General features: G+C 36.4%; 1 protein-coding gene across 2 annotated transcripts in view; it reads left to right on the top strand.

The window, feature by feature from the left end:
- The window catches only part of UBE2D1 (ubiquitin conjugating enzyme E2 D1), a 39,076-nt gene extending 19,941 nt beyond the window's left edge, over positions 1-19,135 (top strand). For both annotated transcript variants that reach the window (XM_081824231.1, XM_081824230.1), the window contains exons 2-7: positions 10,238-10,301; positions 10,395-10,426; positions 13,296-13,373; positions 14,439-14,544; positions 17,416-17,509; positions 18,258-19,135. In XM_081824231.1, coding sequence (XP_081680357.1) covers positions 10,238-10,301; positions 10,395-10,426; positions 13,296-13,373; positions 14,439-14,544; positions 17,416-17,509; positions 18,258-18,303 — 420 coding nt within the window. In that variant the 3' untranslated portion in view covers positions 18,304-19,135. The remainder of the gene's footprint in view (positions 1-10,237; positions 10,302-10,394; positions 10,427-13,295; positions 13,374-14,438; positions 14,545-17,415; positions 17,510-18,257) is intronic.
- Positions 19,136-19,936: the final 801 nt, after the last annotated feature.

The raw sequence follows: 19,936 nt of genomic DNA, 5'->3' as shown, positions 1-19,936 counted from the left end.
CTGGATTCCAGGAGACTCAGAAAGAATGGGGGAGCCTGAACTGATAGAATGCCCAAGCAGTGGAGCAGGGAGACTGGTTATGGTCAGTGAGCCCAGAAGGGACTCTCAGCTCCGGTCACCATAAACCTTGAGCCGAGCCTGTAGGGAGACTGCTGTCTGCCTGACCACCCTGAAAAGGACTAGAAGGTGCGGGCTGTTTAACATTCTAGGGGAGATATAAAACGGCTTGTGCCCAGGACAGGGCAACAAATCTCAGGGCCGCGTGGCCCATGAAAGGACACTGGTGCAGCACCTAGCATGACCTGGGAGCTGCTCAAGAGGGTGCACATACGAGCCCATGGCTGCTAGCAATTGCAAAATCACAAAGCGCAGAGATGCTTGTGGGTACCCATAACTCCACCAGGAAAGGGGCAGTGGGCAGGAGCCGTGGGATTCAGCAGTTTGGCCCAAAAAGAGTTTGCATCCATGACTGGGAAACAGCTCTCAGGGTGACCACCGAAGGGACACTGGGGCAGCACTCAGCGTGACCTGGGAACTGCAGAAGAGGGTACACGTGCAAGACTGTGGCCGCTAGCAGTTGCAAAGTCACAAAGCACAGAGAGGCTAGGGGTTCCCTGTAACTCCCTCGGGAAAGATGTAGCGGGCATGAATAGGGCGAGTCTGTGGAGTTTGGTACACAAAAAAGTGGAGATGGTTTGACCTGGAGGATTTATTGAAGAAAGGGAACTGTGACCTTGTGGCTCTGGGCCAGAGATTTCTGCATGGCCATATTTGCTCTAATCCTCTAAAGAGAAGCAGAAAGCCACCAAGGAACAAAAGCCACACAGCCGATCAGCTCACATTAAGCCCATCTCCCTAACAAGGGGTGGGACAACTACACCCAGGCAGAGACTCCTGAGAAGCTGAGGAGTAGGCCCCTTCTCCGGAAGACAGACTGGAAGAACAGGTGAATCATAAGCTTATTTCCCACAGGACTGTCAAACTCCAGTGCTAGGGGAAAATAATATAGGGAGCTCCAGGTGTTCCCTCACGACTCGTATACTTCAGGCTAAAATTTTACATTTCTTATTCTTCCTGTTCTTTTTTTTTTTTTTTACCCTGTTCCCATTTCAAAGATTCTTATTTCCCAACTTGTTTTTAGTCGCTTTTTAACTTTTATTTTTTTCACATCTACGTTTTATAAGATTTATGCCCCATACTAGCCTGTTTTCACTCTATTCAACTTTATCTTGATATATATATAAGTTCTGATTTCTTTGTAATATACTGTCTTCTAACAAGGAGACCAAAAATCAGTCAGGAACAGGAAGATCACCCTGTTTTGATCATCCTGAGAGATTATAATCTCTCCCCCCGCCTCCCCCCCCCCCCTTTTTATTGTTTTGGATCATCTTGACTTTGGTCGCATATCTGTGGTAGCTTTCCACCACTTCGGATTTTTTCTTGGGGGCATTCTGTGTGGGTCGTGGTTGATATTTTGGACTCTGTTCATTCACTCAACCATCCCTCAATAGAATTACTAGGAGGAGGAACTCTCAATAAAGAAAAGAACCAGAGACAATGTCCTCTGCCATAGAACTAATGGATATGGATATAAGCAAGATGTCAGAGATAGAATTCAGAATAGCAATCATGAAGTCAATAGCTAGGCTTGAAAAAAGCATTAGTGACACAATAGAATCTCTAAGGGCAAAAGTGAGATCTAATCAGGCTTAACATAAAAATGCTATGAATGAGATGCAGTCTAAACTGTATACTCTAACAGCCATGGTAAATGAGGCAGAAGTGTGAATCAGTGATCTAGAAGATAAGCTGATAGGAAGGAAGCTGATAGGGATAGGCAGCTAGTAGCCCATGAAAACAGACTTAGATCAATGATGCCTTGAAACATTGCAATGTCAAAATTATTGGGATCCCGGAGGGAGTGGAGAGAGAGACAGGACAAGAAGGTATAGGAAATCATAGCTGAGAACTTACCTAATCTGGGAAAGGAAACAAACACTTGTGTCCAAGAGGCAGGACCCCTCCCAAAATAAATAAATAGATCAACACCCCAAAGTATAATAGTGAAACTTGCAAATCTTAGAGCCAAGGAAGCTATCCTGAGAGCAGGTAGGGGAAAGAGATTTCTTATGTACAAAGGGAGGAACATCAGAATAACATCAGACCTATCCACAGAAACCTGGCAGGTCAGAACGGGCTGGCAAGACATATTCAGGGTACAAAATGAGAAGAACATGCAGCCAAGACTACTTTATCCAGCAAGGCTGTCATTCAGAATGGATGGAGAGATACAGAGCTTCTAAAACAGACAGAAACTGAAAGAATATGTGACCACCAAGCCAGCCCTGCAAGAAATATTAAGGGGGATACTGTAAATGAAGAAAGACCCCCGAGAGTAATAGAGACTAGAAATTAACAGAGACAATCTATAGAAACAGGGACTTTACAGGCAATACAATGGCACTAAATTGATATCTTTCAATAGTTACTCTCGATGTAAATGGGCTAAATGCTCTCATCAAAAGACATAGGGTTTCAGATAAAAAAGCCAGACCCATTCCTATGCTGTCTACAAGAGACTCCTTTTACCCATTCCTATGCTGTCTACAAGAGACTCCTTTTGAACCTAAAGACACCTCAAGATTGAAGGTGAGGGGATGGAGAACCATTCGTCATGCTAGTGGGCCTGAAAAGAAAGCTGGGGTAGCAATCCTCATATCAGGCAAATTAGATTTTAAACCTCAGACTGTGGTAAGAGATGTAGAGGGACACTATATCTTATTTAAAGGGTTTACCAATGAGAAAAATCTAACAATTGTAAATATCTATGCCCCCAACATGGGAGCAGATTACATAAACTAACTAATAACCAAAATAAAGAAACATGGATAATAATACATTAACAGTCGGAGACCTAAACACTGTACTCACAGCAATAGACAGATCATCAACAAAGAAACAAGGGCTTTGAATGACACACGGGACCAGATGGACTTCGTAGATATATACAGAACACTCCATCCTAAAACAACAGAATACTCATTCTTCTCGAGTGCACATGGAACTTTCTCCAGGATAGATCACATACTGGGTCACAAATAAGGTCTCAACTGATAACATAAGATTTGGGTATCTTATTTTCAGACCCCATGCTTTGAAACTGGAACTCAACCACAGGAAAAATTTGGAAGGAACTCAAACACTTGGAGGTTAAAGAGCATCCTACTGAAGAATGAATGGGTCAACCAGGAAATAAAAGAAGTACTTAAACAATTCATACAAGCCAATGAAAATGAAAACACATTGGTTAAAAACCTATGGGATACTGCAAAGGCAGTCCTTAGAGGGAAGTACATAGCAGTCCAAGCTGCCCTCAGAAAATTAGAAAAATCCCAAATGCACAAGCTAGCCTTATACCTAAAGGACCCAGAGAAAGAACATCAAATATAGCCTAAAGCAAGCAGCAGAAGAGAAATAATAAAGATTAGAGCAGAAATCAATGAAATAGAAACTAGAAGAAAGTAGAACAGATCAACGAAACTAGAAGCTGGTTCTTTGAAAGAATTAATAAGATCAATAAACCTCTACCAGACCTATCCAAAAAAAAGAGAAAGGACCCAAATTAATAAAATCATGGTGAAAGGGGAGAAATCACAACTAATGCCAAGGAAGTAGAGACAGTTATTAGAACTTATTTCCAGCAGCTATATGCCAAGAAACTAGGCAGTCTGGAAGAAATGGATGTATTCCTGGATACTTATAAACTACCAAGACGGAAACAGGAAGAAATAGACAATCTGAACAGACCAATAACCAGCAAGGAAATTGAAGCAGTCATCAAAAAACAGGAGTCCAGGGCCAGATGGCTTCCCAGGGGAATTTTAAAGAAGAAATCATCCCTATTTTCCTGAAGGTGTTCCAATAAATAGAAATAGAAGGAAAACTTCCAAACTCGTTCTATGAGGCCAGCATTACTCTGAGTCCCCAAACCAAAGACCCCATCAAAAAGTAGAATTACAGACCAATATCCCTGATGAACATGGATGCCAAAATACTCAACAAGAGCCTAGCCAATAGGATCCAACAGTACATTAAAAGGATTATTCACCATGACCAGGTGGGATTTATTCCTGGGATGCAAGGGTGGTTCAACATTCACAAATCAATCAATGAGATACAGCACATTAACAAAAGAAGAGACAAGAACCATATGATCTCAATTGATGCAGGAAAAGCATTTGACAAAATACAGCATCCTTTCCTGATTAAAACTCTTCAAAATGTAGGGATAGAGGGAACATACCTCAATATCATAACAGCCATCTATGAGAAGCCCACAGCGAATATCATTCAGTGGGGAAAAACAGAGAACTTTTCCCCTAAAGTCAGGAACACGACAGGAATGCCCACTCTCACCACTTCTGTTCAACATAGTACTAGAAGTCCTAGCCTCCACAATCAAACAACAAAAAGAAATAAAAGGCATTCAAATCAGCAAAGAAGTCAAACTCTCTTCGCAGATGACATGATACTTTATGTGGAAAACCAAAAGACTCCCCCTCCCATAATTGCTTAACTCATACAGCAATTCAGCAACATGGCAGAAAACAAAATCACTGCACAGAAACCAGTTGCTTTTCTATACACTAACAATGTGACTGAAGAAAGAGAAATTAAGGAATTGATCCCATTTACAGTAGCACCAAAACCCATAAGATACCGAGGAATAAACCTAACCAAGGAGGTAAAGGATCTATACTCTAGAAACTACAGAACAGTTACGAAAGAAATTGAGGAAGACACAAAGAGCTGGAAAAGCATCCCATGCTCATGGATTGGAAGAATAAACATTGTTAAAATGTCTGTGCTGCCCAGAGCAATCTACACATTCAGTGCAATTCCTATCAAAATACCATCAGCAGTTTTCACAGAGCTGGAACAAACAATCCTAAAATTTGTATGGAAGTAAAAAAGATCCCGAATCGCCAGGGGAATATTGAAAAAGAAAACCAAAACTGGGGGCATCAGAATGCATCAGTTCAAGCTATATTACAAAGCTGTGATCATCAAGCAGCATTATATTGGCACAAAAACAGGCACATAGATCAATGGAACACAATAGAGAGCCCAGAAATGGACCCTCGACTCTATGGTCAACTAATCCTCAACAAAGCAGGAAAGAATGTCCAATGGAAAAAAGACAGCCTCTTCAATAACTGGTGTTGGGAAAATTGGACAGCCACATGCAGAAGAATGAAACTGGACCATTCTCTTACACCACACACAAAGATAAACTCAAAATGGATGAAAGACTTAAATGTGAGACAGGAATCCATCAAAATCCTAGAGGAGAACATAGGCAATAACCTCTTTGATGTTGGCCACAGTGACTTCTTTCCTTTTTTTTTTTTTTTTAATTTATTTATTTGTCAGAGAGAGAGAGAGCACAAGCAGGAAGAGCAGCAGGCAGAGGAGGCAGAGGGAGAAGCAGGCTCCTTGCTAAGCAAGGAGCCTGATGTGGGACTCGATTCCAGGACCCTAGGTTCATGATCTGAGCTGAAGGCAGATGCTTAGCCAACTGAGCCACCCAGGTATTCCCACAGCAACTTCTTTCAAGACACATCTCCAAAAGCATGGGAAACAAAAGCAAAAATGAACTTTTGGGACTTCATCAGGATAAAAAGCTTCTGCACAGAAAAGCAAACAGTCAACAAAACAAAGAGGCAACCCACGGAATGGGAGAAGATATTTGCAAATGACATGACAGATAAAGGGCTGGTATCCAAGATCTATAAAGAATTCTCAAACTCAACCCCCAAAAAACAAATAATCCAGTCAAGAAATGGGCAGAAGACATGAACAGACACTTCTCCAAAGAAGACATCCAAGTGGTCAACAGACATATGAAAAACTGCTCCACATCACTTGCCATCAGGGAAATACAAATCAAAACCACAATGAGATACCTACCACCTTACACCAGTTAGAATGGCCAAAATTAACAAGACAGGGAACAACAAATGTTGGCAAGGATCTGGAGAAAGGGGAACCCTCTTACACTGTTGGTGGGAATGCAAGCTAGTACAGCCACTCTGGAAAACAATATGGAGGTTCCTCAAGATGTTAAAAATAGAGCTACCCAATGACTGAGCAATTGCACTACTACATATTTACCCCAAAAATACAGATGTAGTGAAAAGAAGGGGCACCTGCACCCAATGTTCAAAGCAGCAGTGTCCACAATAGCCAAATAGTGGAAGGATCCAAGATGTCCTTCAACGGATGAATGGATAAAGAAGATGTGGTATGTATGTACAATGGAATATTACTCAGCCATCAGAAAGGATGAATACCCACCATTTACATCGGCATTGATGTATTTCGCATGTAGTGAAATAAGTCAAGCAGAGAAGAACATATCATTTGGTTTCACTCATATGTGGAACATAAGGAATAGCACAGAGGACCACAGGGGAAGGGAGGGAAAACTGAATGGAACGAAATCAGAGGGAGACAAACCATGAGAGACTTTGGACTCCGTGAAACAAACTGAGGGTTGCAGAAGGGAGGGGAGTCGGCGATGGGGTAACCGGGTGATCGGTATTAAGCAGGGCATGTGTGGTGATGAACACTGGGTGTTATATGCAATTGATGAATCGTTGAACACTACGCCAAAAGATAATGATGTACTAAATGTTGGCTAAGCGAACATAATAAAATAAAATGCAATTCAAATGAAAAATAAAAGTATACTGGCTTCTGAGTATGCGAAGAATAAAAGAGTGGGATTTTGGTTTGTTTGGTTGTATTTTTGTTGTTATATATTTTTACCCTTTTAGCACATCTCAGAATTCCTCATTTTTCTTTTTTCAAATTTAAGGTCTGTATTTTTGTGGGTGAGGGAGGGTATATTTTGATCCTTTTGTTTTCTTTTGGTCAGTCTTTCTGCACCCATGTACCATAGTTTCGGTTACATATTTCCAAATATAGCAGGGTTTGAGAAATGGATAGAATATTAGACATTTAGACCCCTAAAGAGTCTAGGATGTGTAAGTCTCTTCACCTAAGCATTGATGTCATTATGTTTGATGTACTGTCAGCTGCCTCTTTCCCATAATAAGTGAGCTTTAAATAGACAACTTAAGGACCTGACCTTTGCAGTTCATTTGTGAGATTTTTCTCTCTCTTGTCCTGAGCTCTAACTGCTCCTAACAGAGGAGGTAGAATCAGGGCACAAAAATATAAGAACAAGATAACCTTGACTTTTCTATATTATTTTAAAGGGGATTTGAAAAGCGGTTTAACAATTGAAATTTGAACATGATTCAATGCTATTACAAATAAAGTATAATTTTGGGTTGTCAGTATACAAAAATAAATGTGTGTATTTATGAATAGGTATGACTTATTCACATATACAGTATCTCTGTAAAATATATACATGCAAATATCTTCCAGTTTTTTAACTACAGAAACTTATTTTCAGAATAACTAGTTTTCTAGTTAAAATAAGGGCAAAGTAGTCCCATTTATCCACTTACACTAATGTTTAGAAAACTCGACATGATTAATATTTTCAGAAGCAATCTCCTAAAAGCCCAGTTTAGAAAACTATTAAATAAAGCACAGTCATCTCAAATGGGTCTGTGACTTGGGAACTCCTCCCCCAACCATTTAAACTTGTTAAATAATTGCATTCTGCTACTAGAGAATTGGATGGTTATTATCCATTCCATATTAACATTTACTTGAATGCTTACTATATGCCAGAGATTGCTGTACATTTCACATGTATCATTTCTCTTGTTTGTTACAGAAACTATGGATAAAAGTAGTAGTGCCACTTTACATTAAACTAAGGTTTGGAGAGGTAAAAAAAAAAAAAGTTTTGCCCAAGATCATGTGGCAAATGAGTAATGGCACCTGAATTTGAAGTTCAAAGTCTGCTTTTTAATTTAACCATTATCACTAAGTCGAGGACTGAAATCTTCCTCTTTATTGTTTAACTGTACCTGGACCAAAGGAGCTGCTAACTCTGTTAGTTAATTCTTATCAGGAAGAAGAGTACAGCACCAGCTGTGAAGATAACAGCAACAAAAACAAATGAAAGGACCAAGATATACAGGAGAAGACTTGGAAGAAGGAGACCAGAGTTTGCACTTGACTCCGTTTTTAGCTTATATATCACTTTCTTAGGAAAGCCTTTCCCTACCACATCCTGTTCCTTATTCGTCTGTGTTAGAACACTGAACTCATTGTTGTAATTACCATATTGCAATGATTCGAAGGTGCACATATTTTTCATTTTAACATTTCTAAAATCTGGATGCATCTTATAATTGATATCTTAAAATTAGTTGGTAGCATTTCTCAATTATTGGTACAAAAATAAGGATGTGATTTATGGTCGATGGCATCTTAGATTTGATGAAATACAATATTTACATGTGTTCCCATGAAAAGGTTTATGTCATTCGAACAGTTTTAAATACCAGGTATACACAGTATTTTCCAATTTCTAGTCTAGTCCTCTTTTAAGCTCCAGACCTGCATGTTGAACTAAATTTTCCTTTGATACCCCAGGGATCACCAATTCAATATGTCTACTTTCCGAAAAAACTTGTCTTTTAGTATTCCCCCAATCTCAGTAAATGGAATCTACTTTCGTACATTCATGAAGCTAAAAAGCTACCAGTTTGACTGCCAGGGTGTGAATCCCACTTCCACCCTATACTAGTTATATGAGCACATGGAGATGTGTGTCGCCTTTATTCTTCATCTGTAAAACGGGGAGCATAATAACACCTATCTCTGAGAGATTTTAGGAGATTAAAACAAGGAGTAAATGTTAGCTGCCACTAATCTTCATGATACATATCTGTGACCTCTCTCCTTAACTCTGTACATGTAATTCATCTTCAGATCCTGTGAGAGGTGGGCCCTTCAAAATATTTCTGTCCACTTTTATCTCATTGCTGCTTCTCCACTCCAAGCCCTCATTTTTCTCACCTATAGTAACTAATAGCTTCTACTCTTTCTCATCTCTAATCTATTCAATACAAAGATCAGTCAACCATCTTTTTTTTTTTTTTTTTTTTTAAAGATTTTATTTATTATTTGACAGAGAATGAGAGAGAGAGAGAGCACATGAGAGGGGGGAGGGGCAGGGGGGAGGGGCAGAGGGAGAAGCAGACTCCCCGCCGAGCAGGGAGCCCGATGCGGGACTCGATCCCGGGACTCCAGGATCATGACCTGAGCCGAAGGCAGTCGCTTAACCGACTGAGCCACCCAGGCACCCCAGTCAACCATCTTTTAAATCAGATCATACAGCTTCTTAAAACCCACAATTCTTAATATGGTGTGTATTGTTCTCAGTTGTCTGCCTAGCCTCTGCTTACTTTTTCAGCCTCATCTTAGGCCGCTCTACCTCACAGTGTCACTCATTTCTCCCAAATGAACTCCCACTCATCCTTTACTTTTCGTCTTAGCTGCCACTGCCTCAAAGACATGTTCTGATCTTCCAAACTAAAGTAGGTACTTCAGCCCTAATGTATGATCTTTTGTATTGAATTTATACCTTTCATATTTGGGGTGAAGATAAGGAAGTTGAGTGATTTCCCCAAGGCTTGCAATGCTAATTATGGTAGAACTAGAATACCAGCCCAGGACTGGCCAACTCTAAACTCTTATTTCCATGGTCCTTCCTTTGCTTCCTTGAGAGCAGAAGATAGCATATGAATCAATGTGCCAGGCTTCCACATACGGCCTGACTTCTCTCCTCTCTTTCCATTTAACCTTCAGGTAGGTTGTTCTTTCAATATCCATTTCTTTGTGAGCCATCTCTCCTAAATTAGATTGTAAACCTTTGAAGTTGTTCTTCATCTATTTTTATGGTATAGTAGAACATTTTTATAGTAGTTCTTATATATACCTAGCACTTATATAAATTACCTTGCATACAGTAGATACTGATTAAATATTTTTGTCTTAGGGATATTAGAGAAAAACAATATTTTAATCCATTTAATTTTTTTCAAGGTTTGGAGATATCTCATGAAGGAATTTAGTACCTGCCATACTCGTCTACCAATCAGTAACAGTACATTTTCTGTTTTTATATTTTGAATAGAACTACCTAAAATTATTTTAAAGTAAACAGTTTTTGTCTTCAGAGATTATTATGATTGTTTCACTAGAAAAACAATTAACCTTAAGTATTTTTGCTTTGCTTCAGGAATTAAGTGATCTACAACGCGACCCACCTGCTCATTGTTCAGCTGGACCCGTGGGAGATGACTGTAAGCTTTGCATTCCTGCTAGGATTTTGCTACCATTAATAATATAGGTTTGAACATTTGTTAATGACTCCAAAACTCCTTTGTTTGTTTCAGTGTTCCACTGGCAAGCAACTATTATGGGACCTGTAAGTATGATTCATATATGTGAAATTAATTCCCTCAGCCATACTTCATTTTTGCCATTTCACCTTTGATGAGATGTGTGCGGCTAAGGTTGAGTTTCCTTGTACTCTGAAGCAAAATACAATTAAAGGATTTTTGATGATTTTCTGGAGCACTGGTGGCAAATACTTGTTAGGATCACTGTGATGTTTTCCTTTGCCAATTCCTTGATCATTACACATAGTCATGGATCACCCACAATTTGCAACCAGGCTGTAAGTTATACATTTGCTTTATCTGCTTTTAAACACAAAAGTCATTTGTTCAGAACTAAGCATAATTATTCTCACATCAACAATTTTAGTGAAAAAAAACAACAATTTTAGTAGGTTAGAAATGAGTCTGATTAACTCAGTAATGGAATACCTGCAAGTTAACAAGCACCAGTTTGCAAAAACTGTCTTCTCTGTTCCTGTGTGTGAGAGAGAACTGGTGAGATAATTGCAACAAATCTATATTTGCCAACTCGTGAATTTGTTGTTTTTAGTTTTGTTGTATTGTACTGAACTCAAAATTACCTGCTATTTTATGACTGGCTTTACTTAACACTTACTACCCTTGTTAAGATTATTTCTTTCTATACCTAAGGCAGTTATGACTTGAAACAGACTTTTCTTTCTGTGCACAAAATCTGATTGCATAAGAATGGGCATTGACTACTTTCTGGGCGAGAATATATATACTAGTAACCTGCTTCCATGAACATCATTCTCTCCTCCCTCCCCTGAAAGAATTTCATGTAGTAAGACATAGAGGTTTTAATCATATTGCCTTGTGTTTCACTTTTAAGAACAACAATTACTGAATTTTCAGAGCAGGAGTCCTGGGCAAATGTCTCAAATTACTAAACTGTTATATTAAGTTAGTTTTTTTAAGGGTAAAATGCAATATATTTATTTAAATAACAACTTTAAGAATGTAGTTATTTGGGGCGCCTGGGTGGCTCAGTTGGTTAAGCGACTGCCTTCGGCTCAGGTCATGATCCTGGAGTCCCTGGGTCGAGTCCCGCATCGGGCTCCCTGCTCAGCGAGGAGTCTTCTTCTTCCTCTGACCCTCTTCCCTCTCATGCTCTCTCTCAAATAATTAAATAAAATCTTAAAAAAAAAAAAAAAGAATGTAGTTATTTGTTTTTCATTGCTTACTAAGAACCTTCAGAATACTATTACTTAAAGGCCCACCCTTACCATTTGATTTATAACCCTTCACAGATATTTCTTAGGTGAATCACAGTAGCAAATGGTTACAATTATGTTACTCATACCTCCTTTATTTTAGTAATGCAAACATGCCACTCTATAATATCATTTGAATTTACTTATATTTTCTACATTCCTTATGAGTTTTGATGAACTAGAATTAAACTATATATAGTAAGAATAATTATACAGTACAGTCCTCTAATGTATATGCAGAAACTTGAAGTAATGATAGTCTTGCTATTATTACCAAAGTGGTAATATAACGTGATAAATTTAATTAAATATTAAGGAGGGGCACCTGGTGGCTCAGTCAGTTAAGTGTCTAACTTTGGCTTAGTTCATGATCTCAGGGTCCTGGGATTGAGCCCTATGTCCGGCTCCCCGCTCAAGTGGGGAGTCTGCTTGTCCCTCTGCCCCTCCCCCTGTTCATGCTCTCTTTCTCAAATACATAAATAAATAAATTATATATATATACATATATATAGGAATATATATGTGTGTATATATATAAAGGAATGAAAATAGAATTTTAAGTATTTTGCTACCTTTTTTCTTTATCATTTTTTCTTGCTTGTAACATTAAATATATTTTCTAACTGCCGTAAAGAAACATGGCCAAATTTCAGGGCGCCTGGGTGGTTCAGTCGTTAAGCAACTGCTTTCAGCTCAGGTCATGATCCCAGGATGCTAGGATTGAGCCCCGCATGGGGCTCCCTTCTCAGCGGGAAGCCTGCTTCTCCCTCTCCCACTCTCCCTGCATGTGTCCCCTTTCTCACTGTGTCTCTGTCAGATAAATAAAATCTTAAAAAAAAAAATAGAAACCTGGCCAAATTTAAATTCCTTTTGTAAAGTTTGTTCCTAATTTGGTTCAATGAATATTGAATTTATCTAGTTTTATTTTGAACTTTTTTGCATTTTCCACATTATATTATAAACTGTTTTTAAGTGAAGATTGGAGGTCTGAATTGTGTGTCACATAGCCTTTCCTTTTTATAACTTGGTCTTTTTAGTTCATCTCTGTTCTTGCCCCATAAGGACCATCAGGGCGCCTGGGTGGCTCAGTCGGTTAAGCGTGGGACTCCTGATTTCAGCTCAGGTCCTGATCTCAGGGTCATAGGATCAAGCCCCATGTCAGTTTCCCTGCTCAGTGGGGAGTCTGCTCAGGATTCTCTTTCCCCCTCTGCCCTTAACCCCTGCTTGTACTCTCTCTTAAAATAAATAAATAAATCTTAAAAAAAAAAAAAAAGACCATCAGATCTTAAGTTTTATAAATAAGGTAAATAAATACTAGCCCGAACCCTTTTTCCCATACTGATTACTGCTGCAGAAAATCCTTCTTTTCTCAAAGCAATCTTGTGTGTATACCAGTCTATAAAACTCTAGACTCATAAAAAGATCTGTTTGTGTAAGTCACACCACTGTGTGTGTCCTATTTTTGTGTTTAACTTTGATGTCGTCATGATTGTTGGAGACTCTTCCTTCATACCTGCAAAGGGAAACCTGTTTTTAAGGTAAATGATTTGAACTTAGGACAGAATGATGGCATTTTTTTTTTTTTCAAATCTATTTGGGGGAAAATCATCTTAGGTTATTAAATACAGTAATCACTGATGTAAAATATTTGTAATTTCAGCCTGATAGCGCCTATCAAGGTGGAGTCTTCTTTCTCACTGTACATTTTCCGACAGACTATCCTTTTAAGCCACCAAAGGTATTTTCATTTTTATGATTGATGTGACTCTTCGTCAGGGATTTTACTCTCTACCCCAAGATATGTACATGACATCAAAGACTGTGGGTAGATTAGCATCTTCAAACTATTCTGTAAAATCACTGAATTTAAAATATGCTTTCTTACTCAAATATTGGACTGTATCTGTAACACAAAAGGCAGTATCTGTTATAGTATATATTAGCTTCCTTACCTTTTTCCCCTCTCCTCATTAGATATATGTAGTTTGGGAAATTTTTTATGGTCAAGAATCAGACTTTTCTATTCAGGGGATTGATTATCTTAAAAGTTGACCCTATTTCTCAGTTCTTAAGTTGTTATTCAACAAAAATTTATTGAGCACCTCCAGTGTTCTGTTACATTGGGGAATACAAAAATAAATATGACCCAGTCCCTTTATTAAGTGTGGTAGGAAAAATAAAAACGTGTTCTTATACATTAAATTTAGACTGGATCTGAAGAGGAAATAAATGATGGTGACATCAATGAGGGAAAAGTTTATTAACAAATTCTGCCACTCAGAATAATTATTTTAGATTTTTAAAAACACCTGATTAACATATATATGAAACAATATAACAACAACTCTTGTGGAAGATTAGAATTCTTGGCAGATTCCTTAGGATAGGTAACAGGCTGAGGCACCTCAACTTTCCTCTGGAACAGGGTTGGCACCCTGTTCTTAGATCCAGTGTCACTTGCAGGTATCAATGATAATCAAATTAAGAAAAGGATTATTTTGAGGGATGATGAAAGCCATAATTAATTCGGGTACTACTCAGCCAGTCATACCAGCAATTACAGATTTATTTATTAATTCTAAAATACTTCTCAGCTCCTACTGAGGGGCAAGGGGAAACTGACTTTATTTGCTTTCACACTCCCAATAGCTAAAAGTATGTGTGCACAAAGTAGATGCTCAATTTGTTGTTGAATGCATTTCTCTTCTAAGGTCATATAAAATTGAGGACATTTTACTCTAGAGCAAATTGGTTCTGTTTTGTTCATAGTTCATGGGTTGTCACATTTTCGTTTTGTTTTTAGATTGCTTTCACAACAAAAATTTACCATCCAAACATAAACAGTAATGGAAGTATTTGTCTTGATATCCTGAGGTCACAATGGTCACCAGCTCTGACTGTATCAAAAGGTAATTTCATTTATCAGATTTATAACTGTTGATAACAGTGAGACAAGAAAAATATAGCAGAAGTATCTAGGGACCAAAGTTTAAAAAAAAAAAAAACCATTCTACTGTGTTTTCTCCTGCTTTGATTTTGCTTGCTTTCATAGCTCTTCTGTGGCTCTTTTGCTTTTATCAGTTAACTTGGCACAGTTCACGGGCAAATCTTAATGATAAAATGAGACAAACTTTAAATACGCTAGAGCTAGAAATTTGGATGAGCCTGTTGACATTTTACCCCTTTAGTTTGGGCTTTAAAAGAGAAACAGAGTAAAAATAAGATTTTAGGACCAGTTGTCACATTTATTAAATGGGATTGTTGATGTAATGAGTAAAGCTTTACATCTCTTACTTCATCTAAGAAGAAATGCCAGATTAGGCTGATAAATGATTTAAAATGAAAGATACATTTCACACTTCGGAATTATACAGTACATTCAGCATGTTAGTCTAAACTTTGAATAACCGATAGCATTATTATGACTGATAACATAATCCATGTGGATTCTCAGCTTTAACAGATACATACCTTTTTCTTGCTAAATTATCAGATGTGACATAGACCTTCTGAAGCCTTTTTGTTACTAGCCAATACTATTTGCTGTGCCAGCCCTCTTAATTCATGTCATGTTTCTCTAGCAGAAGAGAACCTGACCATTGGAAAATACTGTTTGAGTTAGAAGCTTCTGCCCCTGAAGTAATTTGGTGGTTTGCCCTTTTTATAAAATTTAAGAAAATTATTTCTCTTGAAGGATTCAGGGGATGAATGAATCTATGCTCATTAAAAAAAATCTTTTTAATAAATGCTACCTGAATGTTTAACTTATTTTTAAAAGTGATTAGATTTATAGGAAGCAGGGTCCACAGTGATAATTATTTCAAATATTAGATAAGTAGTAGCCCTTCATGTCAGCTAGTTATTATAAATGGCAGTTTTCTGACCTAAAATGTTTGTATAAAACGTTCATGTCGATTCTAGTGTCTTTTAAAAAATCACGTAGTGTTACTGTTATGCACTAGATGCAAGAAAGTTTTTGTGTCACAAGGTTATTCAAATTAATATACTCTTTCCTGGAATGGTACCACAAAATGAAAGAAATGGCAGACTACCAGATGTTGAGCACTAATTTTCTAACATTGGTAGCTTTTTATAAATATTAGTATTCTTGTCTTCCGGAAACTGCCCTTGAAGAATTTCATGTAGCCTCAGTGTCCTCATATGTGAAATGGGGATTATAAGAGTATTACCACATAAGGTCACTATGCATCTGGCACATAGAAGGCACTCAAACGAATGTTAACTCATTATTACCTTTCTCTTTATCTTAAAACATCTGATTTGTGTACATGATAGTGAAATCAGAGCACATGGCTCTTGGCAGCAGGAGTGGGAAATGAGGAACTTCCCTCTTGCTTATTTTATAAGGTAGCTTATACTTTGCTTATTTGTACATTTTTCACTTTTTTATATTTCAAAAGTCTTATTTTGCTTTTTATCATGAATTTAGTCTAGAAACTCTGGAGATGTGAGCCCAGATAATCTGCCCTATTGGTTTAATATAAAAGGCTTACAATTTCAGTAGGCAGGTGGAAAATAAGGAAGATGAATAAAATACTAATTTTTCTCATTAGCCCTTAGCAACCCCCTTTCTGTGTCATTTAAGAAATTAACCGTGCTTTATAAATTCACTTGTGGATTTGTAAGAGTAGGAAAAGATAAAGGAACATAGTAGAGGAAAGTGAAGATGAAATGTTCTTCCAAAGATTCCTCATACCTCCTCAGAAGTGGTGGCATGCTTTTGTCTGTCATAACAGACAAATCAGGAACCAGAGTCCTTGTTCCTTACTTTTTGATACTTAGATTGTTTTTAAAGCTGTAGCTATTTGAATTAGTATTTTGATGTGGCAAGAAAGAACTACTTTTTCAATTTTCACTTATATTTTAAAACATACAGGTTATGTATTGATAACTGTTCACATTATTTTTAAGTGAGTGTGATACAAATAATGGACATGGAATAAAAGATTCTTTGAAAAAAATCTGACAAATCTTTCTTCTTTGTAGGCAAACTGTAGCACTAAAGCCAAAGTAAAAAATGTGCATAAACAGGAGTCCAAAATGGTTTGGACTGTTAACTGCAATTTGTTTGCTTTATTTTGAATTGATTAGAACATAGATTTTCTGCATTAAAATAAAATAAAAAATGGACAGTTCCCTCATTAAAGTACAAAAGTATCTTTAAGAAATATCTAGGGACGCCTGGGTGGCTCAGTCAGGCGTCTGTCTTCGGCTCAGGTTATGATCCCAGGGTCCTGAGATCGAGTCCCCCTCATTGGGCTCCTTGCTCAGCAGGGAGCCTGCCGCTCCCCCTGCTTGTGCACTCTCTCTCTCTGATAAATAAATGAAATCTTAAAAAAAAAAAAAGAAATATCTAAAGTTAGGATGCTGTTCTAAAAATATTTTGATTAGGTACCATATTTGGTATATGTGTGTGTTACCTAAAATTATTTTTATAGAGAAATCTTCAGATTAAATGTTAATAGTTACTTTATAAATGCACATTTTTTAAATAAGTAGAAATTCAAAATAAATGTACGACTTCAAAAATTATAGTAATTTTGTGTTCTACACATTGTATGCTAATTTTATAATTTTTAATTTAAAAATTAGAAGTATTTGCTCCTAAGCAGTTAGTCTAAAAAGTAATTTAACATGCTCATTTTATTTTGTTTTCTTTATAAGTTCATTGTCTATATTCAGTAAAATCATTTTCATATATGTAATTGTTATAAAGCAGAAAGATCATTATCTGATGTGATGTTCTCTTTTCAATCTAGTTTTATTGTCCATATGTTCTCTACTTTGTGATCCTAATCCAGATGACCCCTTAGTACCAGATATTGCACAAATCTATAAATCAGACAAAGAAAAGTAAGTGTTTACTTATATTAGTTTCTGTGTGGGTGTATTTCTGTGTAGTCTGCCAAAACATACGTATTATCAAAATATTTAAGTACATTTAATTGTGTTTATTATACTTATACTAAGTTTGCTTATCTTTCCACTGGAAGAAATCTTTCTTTTTAAACTTTATTAGTCTTTTTTACAAAAGATATTATTCCTTCCCACATAGTGTTTAGTCCTTTACTATTTAATAGTACATGTTCTGCATTTGCATAATATATCTGTTTTTTGATAGGAAAGAACTAGATATATAGTTCTAAGTAGTAAATTTAAAATAAAAGAATTTGATAATTGGAAGCCTTGAATATTGTATTCCTTATCTTCTCCCAGGAAGAGAACTTTTCCCTAACCCCCTCCAAACTGACCTAATTTTCAAGCTGCTTCATCTTGCTGGTACCATTGATTTATTTGTAGTTTACAGATAATGCCCATTCAGGGCACTTTTATAGATTTCTGTTAGAAATTGATTTCCTATTTTGTTGTTTGTAATTTAGGCATGTTTTTATATTGGTTATAGAGAAATCCATCAGTTAAAACATCACTTGTTTTCTGTTTTATTTAATATATGAGCCTAAGTCACATTGACCCAATAATTGGCATATGAATGATTATTGCAGTTAAGTATAAAAAGGTAGAGTATACAGTTTTATATAAATAGGTCTTCTAAAAGATTAAATTTGTATGTTTTTACTATATCCCTTTTGTATGCCTACAGATACAACAGACATGCAAGAGAATGGACTCAGAAATATGCAATGTAAAATAAAAAAATATTTCATATATACCAGAGTACTGTAAAATCTAGGTTTTTTTCAACATTAGCAGTAAATTGAACACTGTTTACTGTTTCATTGTACCATGAAATCCTTTGATTTTTACCCATTTTACATGTATTTCTGAAGCAAGACAAAACAAACTTCCAAAAACACCCTTAAGACTGTGATGAGAGCATTTGTCATTTTGTATGCATTGAGAAAGACATTTATTATGGTTTTTAAGATACTTGGACATCTGTATCTTCAGCTTACAAGATCTGCAATGCATCTGAAAAGTAACCAAATTATTTTTTGCTGAAACTAGATGTTTTTACATGAGAAATACTGTATGTGTTGTCTAAGATGTCACCATTTTTATAAATCTGTATTCAGATTTCATTCTTTGTTAACTCACTTTATAATTTGTATTTTTTTACTGTATAGACTAAATATATTCTATTTACATGTATGTCAACTCATTACCTTTTTCCTGTGAACAGTATTGAAAAAACCCAACAGCTGGTAATTAAGTGAATTAACTGTCTCCCTTGTCTTAGGGTATTCGGTAGATTGATTGCAGATTTCTTAAACCTGAAAGGATCTTTACACTGTAATTCTCAGTATCCTGATTATGGAGAAACACTTGTTTTGATTTTGTTATACTTGACTTAACTTTATTGCAATGTGAATTAATTGCACTGCTAAGTAGGAAGATGTGTAACTTTTATTTGTTGCTATTCACATTTGAGTTTTTTTTCTGTATAGGCAATATTATATTGACACCTTTTACAGATATTAATGTAGCTTTTTCCATATAAATAAAATGCTTTTTCTACTATTTGTCTTGATTACTTAAAGAAATAAATTATTATAAGTAAGGATCAAAACTATAAAATTTTGCATGAAAATTAATTCCAAATTGTGAGAATGAGTTGTATTTGGCATTCACTGCCATTAATTATATAAATTTTATTGCTTTAGGTTTGTATCTGTTTACTGTATTATCAGTCTAGAGGATGATACACATTGGACCCTTGTTATAGAAGAGAATTTAGAGTAAGTTGAGGTTTGTCTTGGATCACATTTTAAGTGGATCATTTACTAAAGTACTGTGATGAGTATAAGGCAGTGTCACCCACACTGAAGAAAGTATTGACCTGAAAAATAGTTTAACTATTAAAATGCCCCTCTAGGTGGAATGGACATTGTATTTCTTAACATTTTAAAATCTAGAATTTTTAAAATAGTAGTTTAGTGCCATCACAGTTTGAAGGAGGACATCCATTTTTTTACTATAGATGTTATAAAGAAAATTCGAAAATGATGCTTTCCTCTGTTTTTATAAATTTCCAGTTAAAACTGATTTAAATAAGCAGGTTATCTTTGCAGATTTTAAAGAAAGCTAGAAAGTTCTAACTTGGGAAAAAAATACATTTCTAATTATTTAGCATGCTTACCAAACTTGAGTGTCATTTTTAAGAAGAGTTGTAGCTCTTTGGATTATTGCAGTAGCTGTATTAAGTGTGCAAGAATCTGTGATGGATGTAGTCGTTAGTAAAGCATTTAAATCACTTCAGTATTTTACCATGGATCATTACTATTAAAGCACAAAATAACCCGTTGTTAGAAAATGTGTTTT

The sequence above is a fragment of the Leptonychotes weddellii genome, chromosome 6 (genome assembly GCF_054177405.1).
Source record: "Leptonychotes weddellii isolate Sample4059 chromosome 6, ASM5417740v2, whole genome shotgun sequence".
NCBI lineage: Eukaryota > Metazoa > Chordata > Mammalia > Carnivora > Phocidae > Leptonychotes > Leptonychotes weddellii.
The sequence above is the reverse complement of the archived record's forward strand: the minus strand, read 5'-3'. Positions and strand labels throughout refer to the sequence as shown.